This window comes from Varanus komodoensis, unplaced genomic scaffold, assembly GCF_004798865.1.
Source record: "Varanus komodoensis strain SLA01 unplaced genomic scaffold, ASM479886v1 scaffold48, whole genome shotgun sequence".
Taxonomy (NCBI): Eukaryota; Metazoa; Chordata; class Lepidosauria; order Squamata; family Varanidae; genus Varanus; species Varanus komodoensis.
The window spans coordinates 7,133,804-7,150,151 of NW_025336059.1; the positions used below are offsets into that span (position 1 = coordinate 7,133,804).

The 16,348-nt window shown below is 48.7% G+C and overlaps 2 protein-coding genes across 3 annotated transcripts in view; both read left to right on the forward strand.

Annotated features, from left to right (window-relative positions):
* The first annotated feature begins 1,706 nt into the window (after positions 1-1,706).
* On the forward strand, positions 1,707-15,630 carry CUNH1orf50 (chromosome unknown C1orf50 homolog). Of its 2 annotated transcripts, none has more exons than XM_044445517.1 (4): positions 1,707-1,895; positions 3,291-3,377; positions 4,637-4,768; positions 15,346-15,630. In XM_044445517.1, exons 1-4 carry the CDS (start codon positions 1,719-1,721, stop codon positions 15,379-15,381), a joined length of 432 nt encoding a protein of 143 aa, XP_044301452.1. In that variant the 5' UTR covers positions 1,707-1,718; the 3' UTR covers positions 15,382-15,630. The 2 variants fall into 2 exon arrangements, with proteins under 2 accessions (XP_044301452.1, XP_044301451.1); XM_044445516.1 differs by lacking the exon at positions 15,346-15,630 and adding an exon at positions 6,498-6,854.
* Positions 15,631-16,170: 540 nt separating this feature from the next.
* The window catches only part of CDC42 (cell division cycle 42), a 22,700-nt gene continuing 22,522 nt past the window's right edge, over positions 16,171-16,348 (forward strand). The window contains exon 1 of the mRNA XM_044445368.1: positions 16,171-16,267. The gene's annotated coding sequence lies outside the window, so the exon portion shown is untranslated. The remainder of the gene's footprint in view (positions 16,268-16,348) is intronic.

Below are 16,348 nucleotides of genomic sequence, written 5' to 3' on the forward strand. Positions count from 1 at the left end.
CCGAGGGCCAGCCGCGAAAGGGCGAGCCTCGCGCGGGCCCAGAGCGCGGCCGAGACCCGGCCCGCCCCCGCCGGCGCAGAGCCCCCTTCGCCCGCCCCGCAGCCGAGCGCCCGCCCCTTTCGCGGCGCCGCCGGGCTCCACGTCGGCAGGCTTGGCCCTGCCCGGCCCGGCCCGGCTGCTCCGGCACAGCTGCTCGCAGCGCGCGGTGGGATGCACGTGTGGCCGCCTCCGCACGGCTGGTCCCGAGGGGGAGGCCGCCCCGGCCCGAGGCCCCGAGGATGCTGCGGAGAGCAGGAGGAGGGGCGGGCTGCCGGGGAGGCCTTTTATTATTTATTATTTATTTATTAAAACATTTTTATGCCGCCCCATTCGCCGAAGCCTCGGGGCGGCTTACAACAAAATTAAAATAACATTTTAAAATATATACAATAAAATACAAATATATAATATAAAACATACACTATAAAACAAGCCGCCCTGGCCAAATAAAATTCAATAATATTAACATTTAAAATACTGCTTAAATAAAAAGGTCTTCGCCTGGCGCCGAAAAACAAATAACGACGGCGCCAGGCGGACCTCTCTCTCTTTTCCGCGGGAGGACCTTGGAAGAGCAGTGCCCGTCCTCTTTCAAAAAGGCGGTGTTGGGGCATTCCCTGCAACCGTTTGACCCTGCTGTTCGGCTGAAAGAGCTCTTCCACTGACCTCCTAAAAGACCCAGCACGAAAGGAAAGCGGATTGGGTGGGAGGAGGAAAACGCACGCTCGGGTGCTGCAGTGTTAGGCGCAGCCTCGGCGTGCCATGGAGCTGGATCTCCACGCAGTGCAGGGGGCTGCTGCTTGCTTTTCCTTGGTGGCCTCAGGAAAGGCACCTGGAGGGACGAGACTGCTTGGAGCTGCGCTTGCTTGTTGGTCCGAAGTGAGGGAGCCCTGAGTTCAAATTCCCCAACCCGTGAAGGCTCTTGGGTGACTTTTGGGCAACGATCACCTCTCAGCCTGGTTGACCTCATAGCGCTGCCTTGAAATAACAAAGGAATGCCGTGTTATTCGGTGTCACGAGTACCAATAAGCCGGGCATGAGCTCTTCACAAAAATTGCGATTTGCACACCCACGACCTCGCAGTCGCTGGAGCGGCTGTACTGGACTCCGTGGGGCTTGTTCAGAACGGAACAAGCGCGTAACTCGGGCTGCAAACAAAAGGCGTTTGCTAGGGAGCCATCCGTACTGCAGGTAGCAGGATCGGCATCCCACCTGGGGCAGGAGGAGCCCTGCGTGTCCGCTTCGGGGGCGGGGGCGCCCGCTGCTGCACAGTCGCAGCCCCCGCATCGATTGCGCGGGCTGCTCCTTCCACCTGGGTTTGTGCTGCGCGCAGAGCGCGAAGATCTAGCGAGACTCGGAACTCAATTCTCCGGTCCCCTCTTCTGTCGCAGCTCTATGCAGGTCTTTGCGTACGCCGAGAAGCTCCGCCTTCCCGCTGTACGTCACCTCCTCCCGCAAGTAGGTCTCGGATTGGCGAGGCCAAGCCACGCCCCAGAATGTCCAGAGGCTCCTGCCCTTTTGTTCTGGGCTCTCGCGTCACTCCTTCTCCGCTGCCAATTGGGCGGACTCGAAGCTCCGCCCCGCACGCGGGCTCCGCCCAATCGCCTCTGAGCCCGGAGCTGCACCTCCCGCGCAGGACATCCAATGGCGGGCGGGGGCGGAGCCTGTGTGTGCTCGGAATGGCGGCCCGAGCGGAAGCGCCGGCTGGAGCCGGCGGAGTGGCGGCTGCCGCGGAGGCGACTCCCGACGGGCTGGCGCTGGCTGAGCGCGGCTCCTGCGAGGTCTTCCGATTGGCGGCCTCCGCCCGGAAAGCGGCGCCTTCGGACTTGGTGGCTCTGGCCCAGCAAGTGGAAAAGGTGAGTGCGGTGTTTCTGGACATGTGCAGAGTGCGTGCGGCCGTCTGCCTCTGAGCATATGCAGAGTCCTTCTGGAAGAGAGGGTTGGTGCGCTCACCTGCCCAGAGAGGCCGTGGGTCTAACCCCAGAGAAAGCGTGGGAAGCGGAGCCGGCAGTCAGCCGAGAGCCCCTTGGCGAGATCGGCGAGCTTTCTCCCTTGCAAAGCGGCTCTATGGCCGAGTCTTTGTGTCCGCGCCGTGGGCTGTTCCCAAACTGTGGGCTGCTTCATTCTGTGTTCTTCGCATCCTCATCTGGGCTTGGCAGGGACTTAAGGGGCTGGTTCCTGCGAGTCCAACGGAGGGAGCGGGGGCAGGATGGGCTGCGAGTCTGTGGCTGGCCCACGGTCACCTAGCTGGCTCCGTGGCTGAGCCCGGGGGCAGGAACCCAGGTCGCCTGAGTCACAGACCCACGCTCTGAACCCCTGCCCCACACGGGCCCGATCTTAAAACAGACACTGGCTGCTGCTGCTGAGTTAAAAAGTCACTTGTGATGCTTATGAATTTATTGCCACTATTGTAGGCTACCTTTCAGGGCAGACAATCCTCCCAAGATGTTTGTTTTTTAACTGTACAACATTTCTGGTAACAACAACAACAAACCATGCAGGGACAAAACAGCAATGAATAAAAGCTACAAACAACAACAGTACTGTCTGGTCTAGTCTAGACAGTACTAGAATCTGCAACACAATGGCAGCTATGAGCCAGGACCACAACATCTGTTCAGTATGTTACTTATCTCCTCATATTCACCTACTGCAATGTATTTGCTACCAAAAGTTGCAGGTTGAGGGCTCCGTTTCCTTTAATGCTATGCAATTCAGCATCCGTTTACCCTTTTATTTATTCTTTTACTTAGTGTAACCCCTGATGTAAATTTCGGGCTTTGCCAATAGAAAGACTGCCCTGCTTCTTCCCAGAAACTGGTGTATTTTACTTGAGGCAAGAGAACAGATCTGAGCTACATCTGTGCTGTTTCTAAAACCGCAAATCAGTCATTGTTCCCTGTCCCAAAATGTTAGGCAGAAGCTAATGTTTTCTTTTTTCAGAAATGGTGTTTGTGTTGCCTATTTCTTTGTCCCAAGATAGACTGAATTTACCTGCAGCATCTTCTCAGAGCAAACTCATGCAATCTGCAATCTCCTTTGAAAGTGAATGTAAACCTTAGTGTTTATGGCAGCATCTGGCTCCATTCCCTGCTTTTTGTGGCCTGCTGAAGAATGCTGGAACACCAGAAAACTTACACAATATTTTGTGGTGTTTTGGTTGGGTGTTAATAAAGCCATTGCAACTGTGGATTTTTTCCCTGAGGCACCAACAATAATATCTCAGTTTCACTCATTTTCTTCACTTCCAGGCTGACGAGTTTGTCCGGGCGAATGCCTGCAACAGGTTGACTGTTATTGCGGAACAAATTCATTACTTACGAGAGCAAGCTAGGAAGGTAATGTGGGATGGGGTCCGTTGCGAATGTGTTATTTCTAGAATGGTTTGTGCTGTTGTAAAGAGAGTTTCCTCTGGAGAAAAAGATTTAAAAACTCTTGACCTCTGCAAATGGAGACGGAGGAAAGACCCATGCTAACTATGCAGCTGGGAATTGATCTCTTGCAACTCTATAAGGCAGGCAGGATATCATGCAATTGGGAAGATTCTCCACTGTAGAAGAACCACAAATATATACACAGCACTCTGTTGGAGTGTGAGGATAATGGCCTGCTGCAAGGGATATTGGCTAAATAGTTAGATCTAGAGTGGCCCGATTTGATTAATTTGTACCAAGCCGCTGCTTAAGATTTTAAAATTAGGAATGGTCTAGCAATGTGACGTCACAAGTAGGTACTCGCAATCTTGCAATCCGTGAATGTTAACAGATGCACCCACTCCCTTGGGCCTGGTTCTCGCTGAGATCCACGGAACTTACCTTGGAGGAGTATTGTGTGGAGCTGCACTGCCAATTTCTTCCTTCGGTGTTTTTGCAAAGATACCTGGCTGCATCTCTGCAGTAGAGTGCACACTTCGTTTGAAGAATTTCCCAGATTAAGTCTTGGACCATCGCATTTAGGATGGAAAGACCCTCAGATGGAATGCCGAGCCTCTGCCAGGCAGTGTGTGTGATACTGAGCAAGAAGGACAAATGGAAGACAGTTTCCTGTGCCTTCATGGAAGGGCTGAAGCCCAGTGGTGGAAGGCCTGCTTCACAGGTCCCATAATCCAGCCTCCCCTTCTCTAGATAGGGGTGAGAAGGACTTCAGACTGGGAAGTTTGGATCAGGCTGCATAACTTCATACCCTGGAGCCAAACCTGGCCCCCTGGGGTGCCAGTCCAACCCTCCAGGCTGCCCAGAAGGCCTTGTCCACGTCTCCTGGCTCCACCCTTTCCCCCAGCCTCCAGTCATTGGGTGGCTTCCTAGGTTTGGGGCCTTTTGTACCATTGTAAAGGCTTATTTATGGTCAGTAGTGGTAAGAGAAAGCTCTTACACTGGTATTTTGGGCTTTTTGCCTTTGCCCACCCACTGCTTTTTGCTGTAGACCACACTCCTCCTTGGCTGCCCCTTGAGCCAATCAGATCCGTTTCTGAACCATACTCAGGAAGGTCTTCCCTTCGCATATTAATGTACTCTCAGACTGCTTTAGGTTCTGGATTTCTTCGTTCGTTCGCTCTCTCCAGGAGGGATGATCACAAGTCTGTCTTGGATGTTTTTAGGTCTTGGAGGATGCGAGCAGAGATGCAGACCTGCACCATGTGGCCTGCAACTTTGTGAAGAAGCCCGGCAACATCTACCATCTGTACAGGCGGGAAAACGGCCAGCGTTATTTCTCCATGCTTTCGCCAAAGGTACTTTGCTTTTGAAAGGGACCAAGGGAAGGACAGCGGCGTCATAAAAGCTGTACCTCATTCATGTATAGTCAGCGCTGGTTAGACCTCCAGCACGTGGGGTACTAGGTTCAGTTCTGGGCATCACAGTTTGAAAAGGTGCAGAAAAGCTGGAAAGGGTTCAGAGGAGGGCAACAAGGTTGATTCCGGGACTGGGGGCAAAGCCCTTTGAGAGGCTGAGAGAACTGGGCATGTTCAGCCTCGAGAAGGGAAGACAGATGGGGAACGTGATTCCCTCTATAAGTGCCTCAAAGGCTGCCACAAAGAGGAAGGGCAAGATCTTGTCCATTCCAGAGTGCAGGACACAGAAGAACAGGCTTAAGTTAAAAGAAACCAGATTTAGACTAGACAACGGGAAGAATTTACTCACTGTCAAAGCAGTTCAACAATGGAACCTGGGGAAGCTGTGGGCTCTCCCTCATTGGAATCATTCAGCGAGCATCTGGGCAGTCATTTGAATGGTACGGTGTGACTTAATGTCCTGTAATGGCAGGGGACTGGACCTGAGGGCCTTCTGGCCCTTCCAGCTCTCCTGTTCTGTGATGTTATGTTTTGGCAGCAATATACTTCTCTTAGCCTCTCTCTATGTCTCTCTTAACAGGACATGCTTGCTCAGTTTCTGTGCTTGGCATTTCCAATTAGAAATGGGTGACAGGGAAAGACATGCGCTTGAGAGTCTGGAAAGCAGAAGGTGTGACAATTCTAGCATCCATATTTGGACGTGGTAGCAGGCAGCTTTTAGAGGAGGGACAGTCTTCTTCATCCTGGAAGGGGCGGGGGGTGCTTTTGAAGTCAATGTGGCATCTCTCTGAACTTTTAACTTACAGAGTAATAACTGCAGTTTCTGCTCCGTGTCAATGGTACAGATTTTGTTTCTCTTACACAATCATTTCATCTAATGTGGAAGAACAGAACGGTCCACCTTGTTTGCGTTAAGTTTGGTTTTAGGACATTATGGGGTTAGGGGTGTGTGTGTGTGTGTGTGTGTGTGTGTGTGTGTTTTTTACTAGTCAGCCAAAAGGTTAATCATTTAGAGGTTAATGTCTAGATAGAATGTGGAAGTCAGGAAGCTTGCTCAGGAAAGCTGGACACTTAAAGCATTCAGCAGATGGTCAGAGCATGAAAAAGAGACAGCTTTAAACTCTAGGAGGAAAAATGTAATTTATACAAACTACCCACCTGTTGGCTTAGAGCTGGGAAAGGAGAACCACCGGCCTTTAAGGGACACAAGTCTCAGGAAAAAGAGAAAATCAGCAAGAAGAGATTCTCAGAAGAAACAGAGTCAGAGGTGCTGGAACTGGGAAACCAGCAGGGAGAACTGGAGCAACACGCCCAAGGCTTCGCTTGGCTAAGGGACTTGGGTACAGTGAGGATGGCCAGGTTGGCCTTGTTGACTTACCCCTGGCTATACTATTCCTCAGATAGTTCTGTGTGTTTAACAGCCGAGCCCTGCAAAGAAGTTACCTGAGACCCAGAGAGATTTAAGCCCGCTTTGGTGAGAGAGAACACACAGCTGTGAGCATCAAGAGTGTATGCTGAGATCATTAGAAGTGATCAGACTTGACGTTTCATCCCCCACCTTCAGCTCAGAGCAGCTTTTGGCCCAGGCATGATGGAGCTTAATATGTATTTCATTTCTGTCCTTCCTTCCTTCCTTCCACTATCGCTCCTCCATTCCCATCATCCGCAGGAATGGGGAGAGAAGTGTCCCAGTGAGTTCATTGGCTCCTACAAACTGCAGCACGACCTGTCCTGGACACCTTCAGACAACATCGAGAAACGTGACGCCGAGCTGAAAGTCCTTGAGAAGCTGCTGACCCAGCAACCTGTGCCGCCACTATGCACAGAGCCTAGTTTCCGGGGCCTTACCATGTGACGCGGCCTGGTGGGGACCCGCCCCCTGCAGAAGGCAAGGGTGTTCCATCCCCTCCTTGAAGGATTGTGGTGTGAGCTCCTCCCAGCCTTGGCTCCCTCCAGCATCGGTCTTGAAGCTCTGGGCTGGTCTTTTGCAGCCATCAGAACAGGGATAAACAAGCACTTTTAATCATCCTGGTCTGTGGTGTTCGCAGTTCTTTCAGACGCTTCATGCAGGATCAAGTGGGTCTTAGTCCGTGTGGGTTCCTGCCACAGAGCAGTTCCCTGAGCACCCTTTTCCCAGGCTGCATTCCTGTACACACTTATACTCGGCAAACGAGCCTTGTTGAACATACTTCTGAGTAAACATGCGTTGGGTCTCATGTTCCAGGTTATATCTATGCCTCTAAGGAGCTCGTGGTCGCCTGCATTGCTCTGTCCCCTCTTCCCACCCCATGGGAAGAAAGCCTGTGGGTGGGTTGGGCGAGCGGTTCGAAGATCACGTAGTGAGCTTTGTGGCCAAGCGGAACCCGAGTCTCCCTAGTCTTACCACACTGCATCACTGCCAAAACTGTAACAATTGAGTTGAAGTAGAACTCTTAAACGCGTCTCTTGCAATCTCTTAAAGCAGGCATGACTATGTACATGCTTTCCTGAAACACATGCGCCATCGTTTTTTGAGAGGGGCTGACTCCTCTCTCCTCTCCTCTCCTCTCCTCTCCTCTCCTCTCCTCTCCTCTCCTCTCTAATGTGAATGTGTATGCAGCTGAGAATATAAACAAATACCTCCTGTTCAGCTTTTCTATCAGATCTGATCCATGGAACTTCAGCTGAGTCTGGATCTAGCATGGTGCAACCAGTTGGGCTGGTAGTCCTGCTGTCTGTGAAGCTCTCAAATTGCAGTGTGCTAAATATGATTGGGGCAATATTGTACAGAAGAGGGAAAACATAATTCCAAGTCACAGCCTCTGAGCTGCAGTCCTAAGAGTGAGACGCAAACACAACCTATCAGAAGCAATAGCATTTGCTGCTTTCTGCCAGGATGGCTTGTTTGAAATTGGAATTTCAGTTTTAGTGCTGTTACTGCACCATGCAACTCGTCTTTCGCTAGTGCAAGTTTCCTAAACAAAGCTTTTTGTTCTAAAAACCCCTTTAAAGATTGCCTTTTCGGAGGCAGAGCAAAAGGAGTCTAGCACAGGTCGAGATGACCATGCACTGTGGAGTTCAGCCCTCTCGCTTTCTCTGACAGGTGTGTGGATAAGATCGACTGATTTTAAGGCATGTCTGTTCTGCATCAATTTATTGCTATGCTTGCAGGAGGAGCGAGTGTGTGAAGAAGGGAGGGGGTGCCAAAGAGGATAGGTAGTTGCCCTACTTTTTCGATTTTCATCCTGGAAATAGCTTTTGACCCCCAAACTGGCTTGACTTTTGCCATCCTTTGACTTTGTACTTGCTAAAGAAAAGGGACCACCCAATCAAATGCTTGGGGAAATGCCATCTCCTGAACTTCTGTCAGTCTCTGCTGATAAACGCAGCTCTAAAGGCGGAAGAAAACATTTCAACTATATAAATTACCTCTCAGATCTGCACCTGTTTGATTTCTGTTTGTCGTGCCCCTGGTAAAATATGAAATATACATGAGTATATTTTATGTTTATTTTATATATGTTTATGAGCATATTTATATTCGTAAAATATACATGAACACAGTATTGGAAGATACTGAACATTATATTATTTGTACTAACCCTGAAGTGGTCTCTATATGCAGTTGACACGGACCCCTCCCTGAACAGCTTTTCCTTAACATGGTCTTCTCATGTGTTCTGGCACTTCTCCTTGGAACACTCAACTATATTTATTTATTAAAACATTTCTATGCTGCCCCATTCGCCGAAGCCTCGGGGCGGCTCACAACATTAAGTTAAAATGCAAACATTAAGTTAAAACATTAACTTAACATAACATTAAGTTAAAATGTTTGTAAAATACAAACATTAAGTTAAAATACAAAAAATAACAATATAAAATAAGTCGCCCTGGCCTATATGTGTGACCACCTTTTGCACACTGAAACGGCACCCTTAGTATCTTCTGGTTCTTGCAAATTCATAGTCTTGGGTCTTACCACAAGACACTGCGCTCTCCGTTTTCACCAAACCAAGCCACCCACGCATGACATTACAGCCATGTTGCACGGGGGAAGCAGAGTCCGGGGTGGGGGGTGACACGCAGCCCATGGCTGAGCTTCCCAGGCTGCTCCCCGTGACCCAGCCTAGTCTCACACTGCCTGTTTCATGTTGCATTAGGTAGAAGGCTTCGAAACATTTCTTGAGAATCCAGATCGGTTGCGATCGTGAGCATTTAGTGGTAATTTCCTGTTATGTTAAGCTAACTTCTCGAGAGCTGCTTTTGGCCTCAGAGCTGATAACTTTGCACCATGGAGCCAATCTGCAAGAGGACAGTAAAGAGGCACCTTACCAAGGTAGGAAAACTTCTAAAGGGGAAGATTTTCTGTAGGAAAACTGTCAAATACCTTCAGCATGAAGAATAATTTGGGGTTCTAAATTATTGTACACAAGTCTGTGAATACTGCTATTCTCTATCACAGGGTTCCAATCCTAAGTAACAATGGGGAAAGTTGATACCCATGTCTGGTACCCCTCAAAAATTATATAGAAATAAACAAAACAAAGGAACATTGGTCATAACTCCAGGTCTTGGTGTTGATGGTAGATTTTTTTCCTGTTTCAAAAATACAGGAAAGCCAACATTATTTAACGCAACAAATTTCCAGTGGATTTTGTTAAAGGCCTTTGCAGTTTTTCAGGAAACCATAGCAACCGGGTTTGTCTGTCAGCATTTAAAGCAATCGGATCAACTAATCGAAGATGATCAGCCCCTACTCTATATTAAAATAAACTTGCCTGATTGGGTTGAATTAGTGTCCTAAGAACTTGCTGGACCATATTGGCCAAAACTGCAGCAAATATTTGGATATCAATGTTAGTTAATGGAATAGGTCGATCATTAAATATATTTGTCAGACTGACGGAATCACAGTGACATAAGCATTATTTAGCAATGATGAAAGAGCCCAGTTAAAATAAATATAAAGATGATAAAGTTTTGGGACCAGAGGATGGAAAATGTTTTATACTGAGCAACTGGAAACCTGTCTAGACCAGGTGTTTTCCCAGTGGTCATATCTGTAATTGCTTTTCTAATTTCCTCAGTATGCAAAGGGGCCAAAAAAAGCTGCCATTGTGGTAAAGCTAAACATGGAAAATTAACTTTAGAAAAAAAACTTAACATCATCCATATCCTGCACCAGTGTTTCATTACCTGTGCCGTACAAATTGGAATAAAACTTGAAAACCTGTCAGTCTGTATCTTTGAGAGAAGTTTAAATCCATTGATTTAATCTATAAAACCAGAAATAACATTTCAATGCTTTTTAAGACTGTGTGACTTGCTAACATGTTAACTGTTCTCCCAATATGCCCCATTGCATGCAGGTTAATTCAAATTTTGCTTGCTGTGAAATGTCATATTTAATATTCTGCAAATTCTGCAGTTGGAGAATGGTAAACTGTTTCTTGCTCAAGAGGTTAAGCGAAACAGCAAATCTCCGAAAGGTAGTTCTGAGTCTTTTTCATTGCTGGGAATGCCTGGAAAATTCCCAGCTCATTTCTGGTGTAAGGTTTTAAAATCCTGCGTAAACTACGCAACTTGGAGTCACTGTCGAATTCACCACTGGAGTTGGGGGCGCTGTTGGTTTTTTCACCCAGAGCACTGAGTACAAGTGTTTTGAACATGGGATTTCTTGCGAAAAAAATTACTATTCAGATTTTCCCTTAGAGTCCAAAAGAGAAAAAGGCTTTTTGGAGGTGTCTCATTTCCGCCTTAATCTGTTTCATTGCCCAGGCGACTTTCGGTGATACAATAGCAAGCTGTAGAAGAAGAGAGTTCTCTTTGTTCTGCTTGCATTTCAGCAAGGTGAGATCAGAGAGAGGAGAACCTGTTCAGCCCAGTCTTAAAGATCTGTAACAGCTTTGGGAGGTTCTGGGCTCATCCGTGGCAAAACAGCTTTGTGGATCACAGCCTATTGGTGTCATAAGCTGCAGTGGATCACTCAAATTATTTGACACTCAAGGTGGTCCCCCTCCCCACCCGCTAGTCCTCCAATTCGTTCCCTGCTATTAGCAGAAGCATTGCTTAAAGCAGGAAAGCGAGACTGAGATTTATTGCATTTATAACCCACGTTTTCCTTTGGAAGCACTCAAAGCAGCTGACAACATTCTCCGCCTGCTGCGCTCAATCTTATCCTCACAACAGTCCTGCGAGGTAGGTTGGGCCAAGAGTCCGGGACTGGTCCAGGGCCACCCAGTTGCTTCCATGGCTGAGCAGGGGCTAGAACCACATTGCCCAATCCCAGTTGTGCGTTCTTAGCCGCTATACCACACTGGCTGTCTCGCCTGAAAACCAGGAGAAGTGGGATTTGGGCAAAGGTGCTGAGGATGTTTGGAACTGCAAAGATTCCAGCACTAACATCATTTGCTGCCTTTTCATCCACGCTCTTTGCAGGCATACTTAACCGCCAGTAGGTGCTTTTGGACAGCTCTCGGGAGGAAGCAAAGACAGGGAAAAACAACAAACATCTGGGCCCTCTTTGGGCAAATATCCAGGATGGGCTCCTGCTGTTCTCTGAGTGCAGCTGGTCCTCAGCATTGCCCAGAAGAGAGTTCCCATTTTTGCACGCATGCAAAGATGCATGGAATAAATGACATGACAATGTGTGCAGATGGTGTGTACACTGCTAATAGTTCGCTACGCAGCCCCTCCAAGGGGCTGTCAAAAGTGAAACTTGTCTGTTAAGCCAGATTTTGGGATCTCTGGGGAAAAAAGGGGGGTAAGGGAACAGAAGAGCCTGAAGCAGTTCGTGGTCGTAGTGGGAATGGGGAAGTCAAGCCAGTTCTAGCAGGGTCCCCTGGGAGGACCAAGGAGGACGGCTGAGGTGAATTATTATTATCATCATCATCATCATCATCATCATCATCATCATCCATGGTTAAGCCCGGTACAGTGTGTGTTGTTTGCTCAACAACCAGCCCACCATGACTTAAGGCCAAGATGGGCTGCGATGTCCAAATGTTCCCACACTGTAAATTTATTTAGAATTTTTGTGTGCCGTCCCATCGCTTATAGCCTCGGGACAGCTCACATAAATAAATAAACATAATACAAATACAATTAAAACCCGGAAATACCCTGGCTGCACAATTAAAACCTATAGATGTTAAGCGTTGTTAAAATATTGTTTAAATAAAAAGGTCTTAGCCTGGCGCCGAAAAACAAATAACGACGGCGCCAGGCGGACCTCTCTGGGGAGCGCATTCCACAGATGGGGCGCCACTGCAGAGAAGGCCCTCCTCCAGGTACTCACCCTCCTAATGTCTCTCACGGAGGGCTCCTGGAGGAGGGCCTGTGCCGCCAATCTCAAGGGGCGGGAGGGCAAATCTGGAAGAAGGCGCTCCTTCAGTATCCAGGTCCCAAGCCGTTAAGGGCTTTATAGGTAATAACCAGCACCTTGAATTGAGCCCGGACTTTGATGGGAAGCCAATGGAGCTGAGAGAGGACTGGGGTTATATGAGAATAACGCCCAGTCCCCGTCAGCAACCTGGCTGCTCTGTTTTGCACCATCTGAAATAAATAGACTTACAAATGCACCTCATCCTCAGCTTCCATTCATCTAATATCTTTAATATTTTCCGAGTATCTAAAAGCCCAAGCAAACGGTTTCAACACTAAAAGAAAAAGTAAACAGGAGAAGAGACAGCCTTGCGTAGCTTAATGGAAGAATGCAACACACCCTTGGTGATCAGGATTGAAGGACTGTGACGCAATGCATGTGTGCTGTTTAAAAGCATTTCTTGTCATCCAAAGAGAAGATGGCAACTGGATTTGCTCCTGGAAAAGTAAGCCTATTCAATCAATGGGCTAACGTTTCAAGAAGCCCCTTGGTCCCGAGAGATCACCCTGGGGAACTTGCGATCCTCTGGAGTCTCCTTCCTGAATCCAAACACACTGCAGTGACCTTGAAAAGGTGTCTGCCCATTCGCATTCCTCCCTAGAGCAATCACTGAAAGCACAGAAACACAGAAACAGAGCGAGTCAGAAGGGGCCTCCCGGGCCATCTAGTCTGACCTCCGGCACCAGCCAGCTTCGCTCACGACACTGGGCTAGTTGCTTCCTACGGCTGAAATAATGGCCTTTGAGGAAGGGAAATACTTTTCCTGTGGGAGGGGAGAGGATGCAAGAAATGGGACAATTTTCCCAGCTTTGGTAGCGCATCTCCTCTGAATGGTGCTAAAATTCCTTCTGGAGGAAATGACAAAAAGGGGTATTTGAAGGGCAGGGTGCAAGTACTCGGATCAGACATCTGATTAATTTTTTCCCTCTAAGGAGGGCTTCACTGTAGGATTGTTCCTTCAAAGCTAACAGTTCATTAAGGCCCCCCTGTAAGAACCCCCACAGGCTGGATGGACGGGAGTATGGTGTATATGTGGAATCAATAGCGGTCAATATCTTGGCATTGTCATTCAAGAAGGAAATGAGCCTATATTTAGAGCACAATGCATGAACTTTTCCCAGCTGGTGGGGAATGGTTATGTAAGCCTTGTTAAAAGAGGAAGTCAGAGATGTATTTTAAAAGGCTTTATAGATATGTCCAATCAGATTAGAGCTAGGAGGTTTTTTTCTGGGAAGTTTTCACCAGTTCATCAGGTGCTTTCCTCAGTTTTGTGGATTTAACAGTATCTCTTTACTTTGCAGAAAAAGAGGTAAAGCAAATAGGCAACCTGCTCATGACATCTGAGGGAGATTTGTTCTCTCTAGAAAAAAGAGCTATAGCATTGGCTGATGAGAAAAATTGCAGCTATAAAAGGTGGAACTTGACAAGGCTGATTTCTAGACCTAGTGTTTATTAATCAACAAAATATTATATCCTTTGTTTGTGATATACATAGTAATCCCAAACAGAGAATGCTTTGTTACTTAATATGTTTTGTTCTAGAGACTAAGAGCACTCTTTCCAAAATCTTTGCTGGCACTATTTAAATAAAAAAAATCATTTTCTGAAGCATATAATTTGTTACATTCATGTTTGGCTGTGATGAGACCTGTGTAACTCTTGGGAAGATACCACAAATATGACATTAATAGTGCCTTAATTCTTTGCTTTAAATGTTCTTAGCTAGCTGCCTTCTGATTCTTTCTACTCAAAGCACTTGTCATAATACAGAAATGGACAATGTACGCTTCTCCTGTGACCCCCCCCCACTCCTGCAAATGATTAAAAATATTTTAAAGGTATCACAAATAAACTTCGACGCTTCCGAAGATCCTTTTAATGCTCCACAACTGCTCTGAATGCCTTAAAAAATCAAAGAGGAAAAATGGTTCCCCTGCTTGCTTTTCAACCCATATCTGTGCCTCTCATCTCTGAGCCTATAAACACCCAACAAAAATAATACCCAGTGAGAGAAGCCCCCCCCCCGCCCCCCCGGCTTCCTCTGAGTCATGCCACCTGGTGTAAGACATCCGTCTGCCCAACCGACCACAGCAGCAAGCTGCCCAGTTGATGCCACCATGGGCGGCCCCAGATTTTGGGCTGCCCTGGCACCCTCCGTGGGACCCATCCTTCAGCAAACCTACTTGACTGCTGCCTTGCCTCATCTTTGTCATTGATTTTGCTCCTCGTGTCCTTGCTCGCTTGCAGGCGGAAAGAATTTATTTATTTGTTAAAACATTTTTATGCCGCCCCATTCGCCGAAGCCTTGGGGCGGCTTACAACAATAAGTTAAAAAATAATTATAACTTTAAAAAATATAAACATTAAGTTAAAAATACAAAAATACCAATATAAAATAAGCCGCCCTGGCCAGATAAAATCCAATACTATTAACAATTAAAATGCCGCTTAAATAAAAAGGTCTTCGCCTGGCGCCGAAAAACAAATAACGACGGCACCAGGCGGACCTCTCTGGGGAGCGCATTCCATAACTTAGGCGCCACCGCAGAGAAAGCCCTCCTTCGAGTACCTACCCTCCTAATTTCTTTCACGGAGGGCTCCCGGAGAAGGGCCTCTCCCGCCGATCTCAAGAATGCCAGCGGAGGCTCCCAAGGGTGGTCTTGCCATGGACAAAGGCTGCTTGCGGGATGCTCGCTGCGGAGAAGCGTTCTGGGCTCTTATGCGGAAACGGCCGCTGTGCCAAGATGTAAGCAAGGCACTCTTTCCACGCATCTGTGCTATTTCTCTTTCGTGTAGGGTGTCAGACCTAAGGCTTGTGCATTTGGGAAGTCTGCTTTAAAGATCTGCTTGGGCGGTAATCTTTCAAGGACTTGAAAAATGCTAGCAAAGCACTCCTTGGCCATCTCAAGGCCAAACATACCCAGTTCCTTCAATCTTCCCTTGTAGGATTTTACTGTACTTTCCACTCCCCTGATCCCCTTTCTTGCCTTTCTCTGAACTTGTTGCACTTCATCTGCGTCTTACAGTGTGTTGTCCAGAACTGGAGGCAATATTTGAGATGGAACGACTACAGGGCAACGTGGAACTATCACCTCCTATGATTAAGAAACTGCTTCCAAAATGTCAACGTACATTTATCATTTTTTTGCAGCTGCAAGAGCTTGCAGAGCTTGCAAGAGCTGAATAGGGCTGTCAAGGATCGGTCATTTTCGAGAGCATCCATTGAGAGGGCTGCCATAAATCGGAGACAACTGGACTGTATGTTACAACAAGCAAAAGTGAAAGAATGCGCATTATAACCGTGCCTTTCCACTAACTCATAAATCTGCAACGTCACAGTTGTAGCATTTTTCTACCCCAGGCTACCTCTTCTCTGGAGGAGTTAAAAGAAGCAATGCAATCCGGTACCTTAAGGGGAATAAAATTTATTCTGGCATATGTTTTTGTGGACTCCAGCCTACTTCACGGAAAATTAAGGGGAGTTTGAGGTTGAACCTACAGTACATCCCACTCTATATTATCCGCACAACACCCCTGCGAGGTAGGCGCGGCTGGGAGTGAATGACTGCCCCGAATTCAACCGGTGGGCTTCATGACTGAGTGGCGCCTCGAACCAGGATCGCCGGGGGCCCCGTCGCCTCTTGCATTTCATTGCCTTCCGACCCCGCGCTGCGAGGTGCCTCTCAGACGGTCCGGGGACCGGAAAGCCGGGAGCCCCCTGGCCCCTCTGCGCTGCTGCATTCCACCGGCTACCGGCTACCCCCGCCCCGCAAGCACTCCCGGGGAAGAAACCCCCGGAGCCCGGCAGGATTGGCTCCTGGAGCCGGCGGCGGAGCAAGGGCGACGACGCAGAGCGCTCCCCCCGGCAAAGAGAAGAGAAAGGAAGAGCTGCGGAGGGAGGCGCCCGCGGGCGCCGCGGGGCGGAGCGCGGCCTCCCGCCGCGCAAGGCCCCTCCCCGGCCCGAGGCCCCGCCTCTGCAGGAACGCGCTGACGTCAGCGCGCCGCCCCTGCTGCTCAGCCGAGGAGACCCCGCAGCGAGCTGCCAACGCCCGGCGGAGGAGCCCTGCGAAGAGGTGAGGCGGCAGCGGGCGCCGGGCCGGGCCGGGCCGGGCCTGGCCGGGCGAGGGGGCCGGGCGGGTCTCTGCGCCGGGGGC

Excerpts from the sequence above, each read along its gene's own strand:
- CUNH1orf50 (XM_044445516.1), top strand. The coding sequence starts at position 1,719 with ATGGCGGCCCGAGCGGAAGCGCCGGCTGGAGCCGGCGGAGTGGCGGCT. Across the intron at positions 1,896-3,290 it reads TGGCCCAGCAAGTGGAAAAG|GCTGACGAGTTTGTCCGGGC; the intron begins GTGAGTGCGGTG and ends CTTCACTTCCAG. Across the intron at positions 3,378-4,636 it reads TACGAGAGCAAGCTAGGAAG|GTCTTGGAGGATGCGAGCAG; the intron begins GTAATGTGGGAT and ends GGATGTTTTTAG.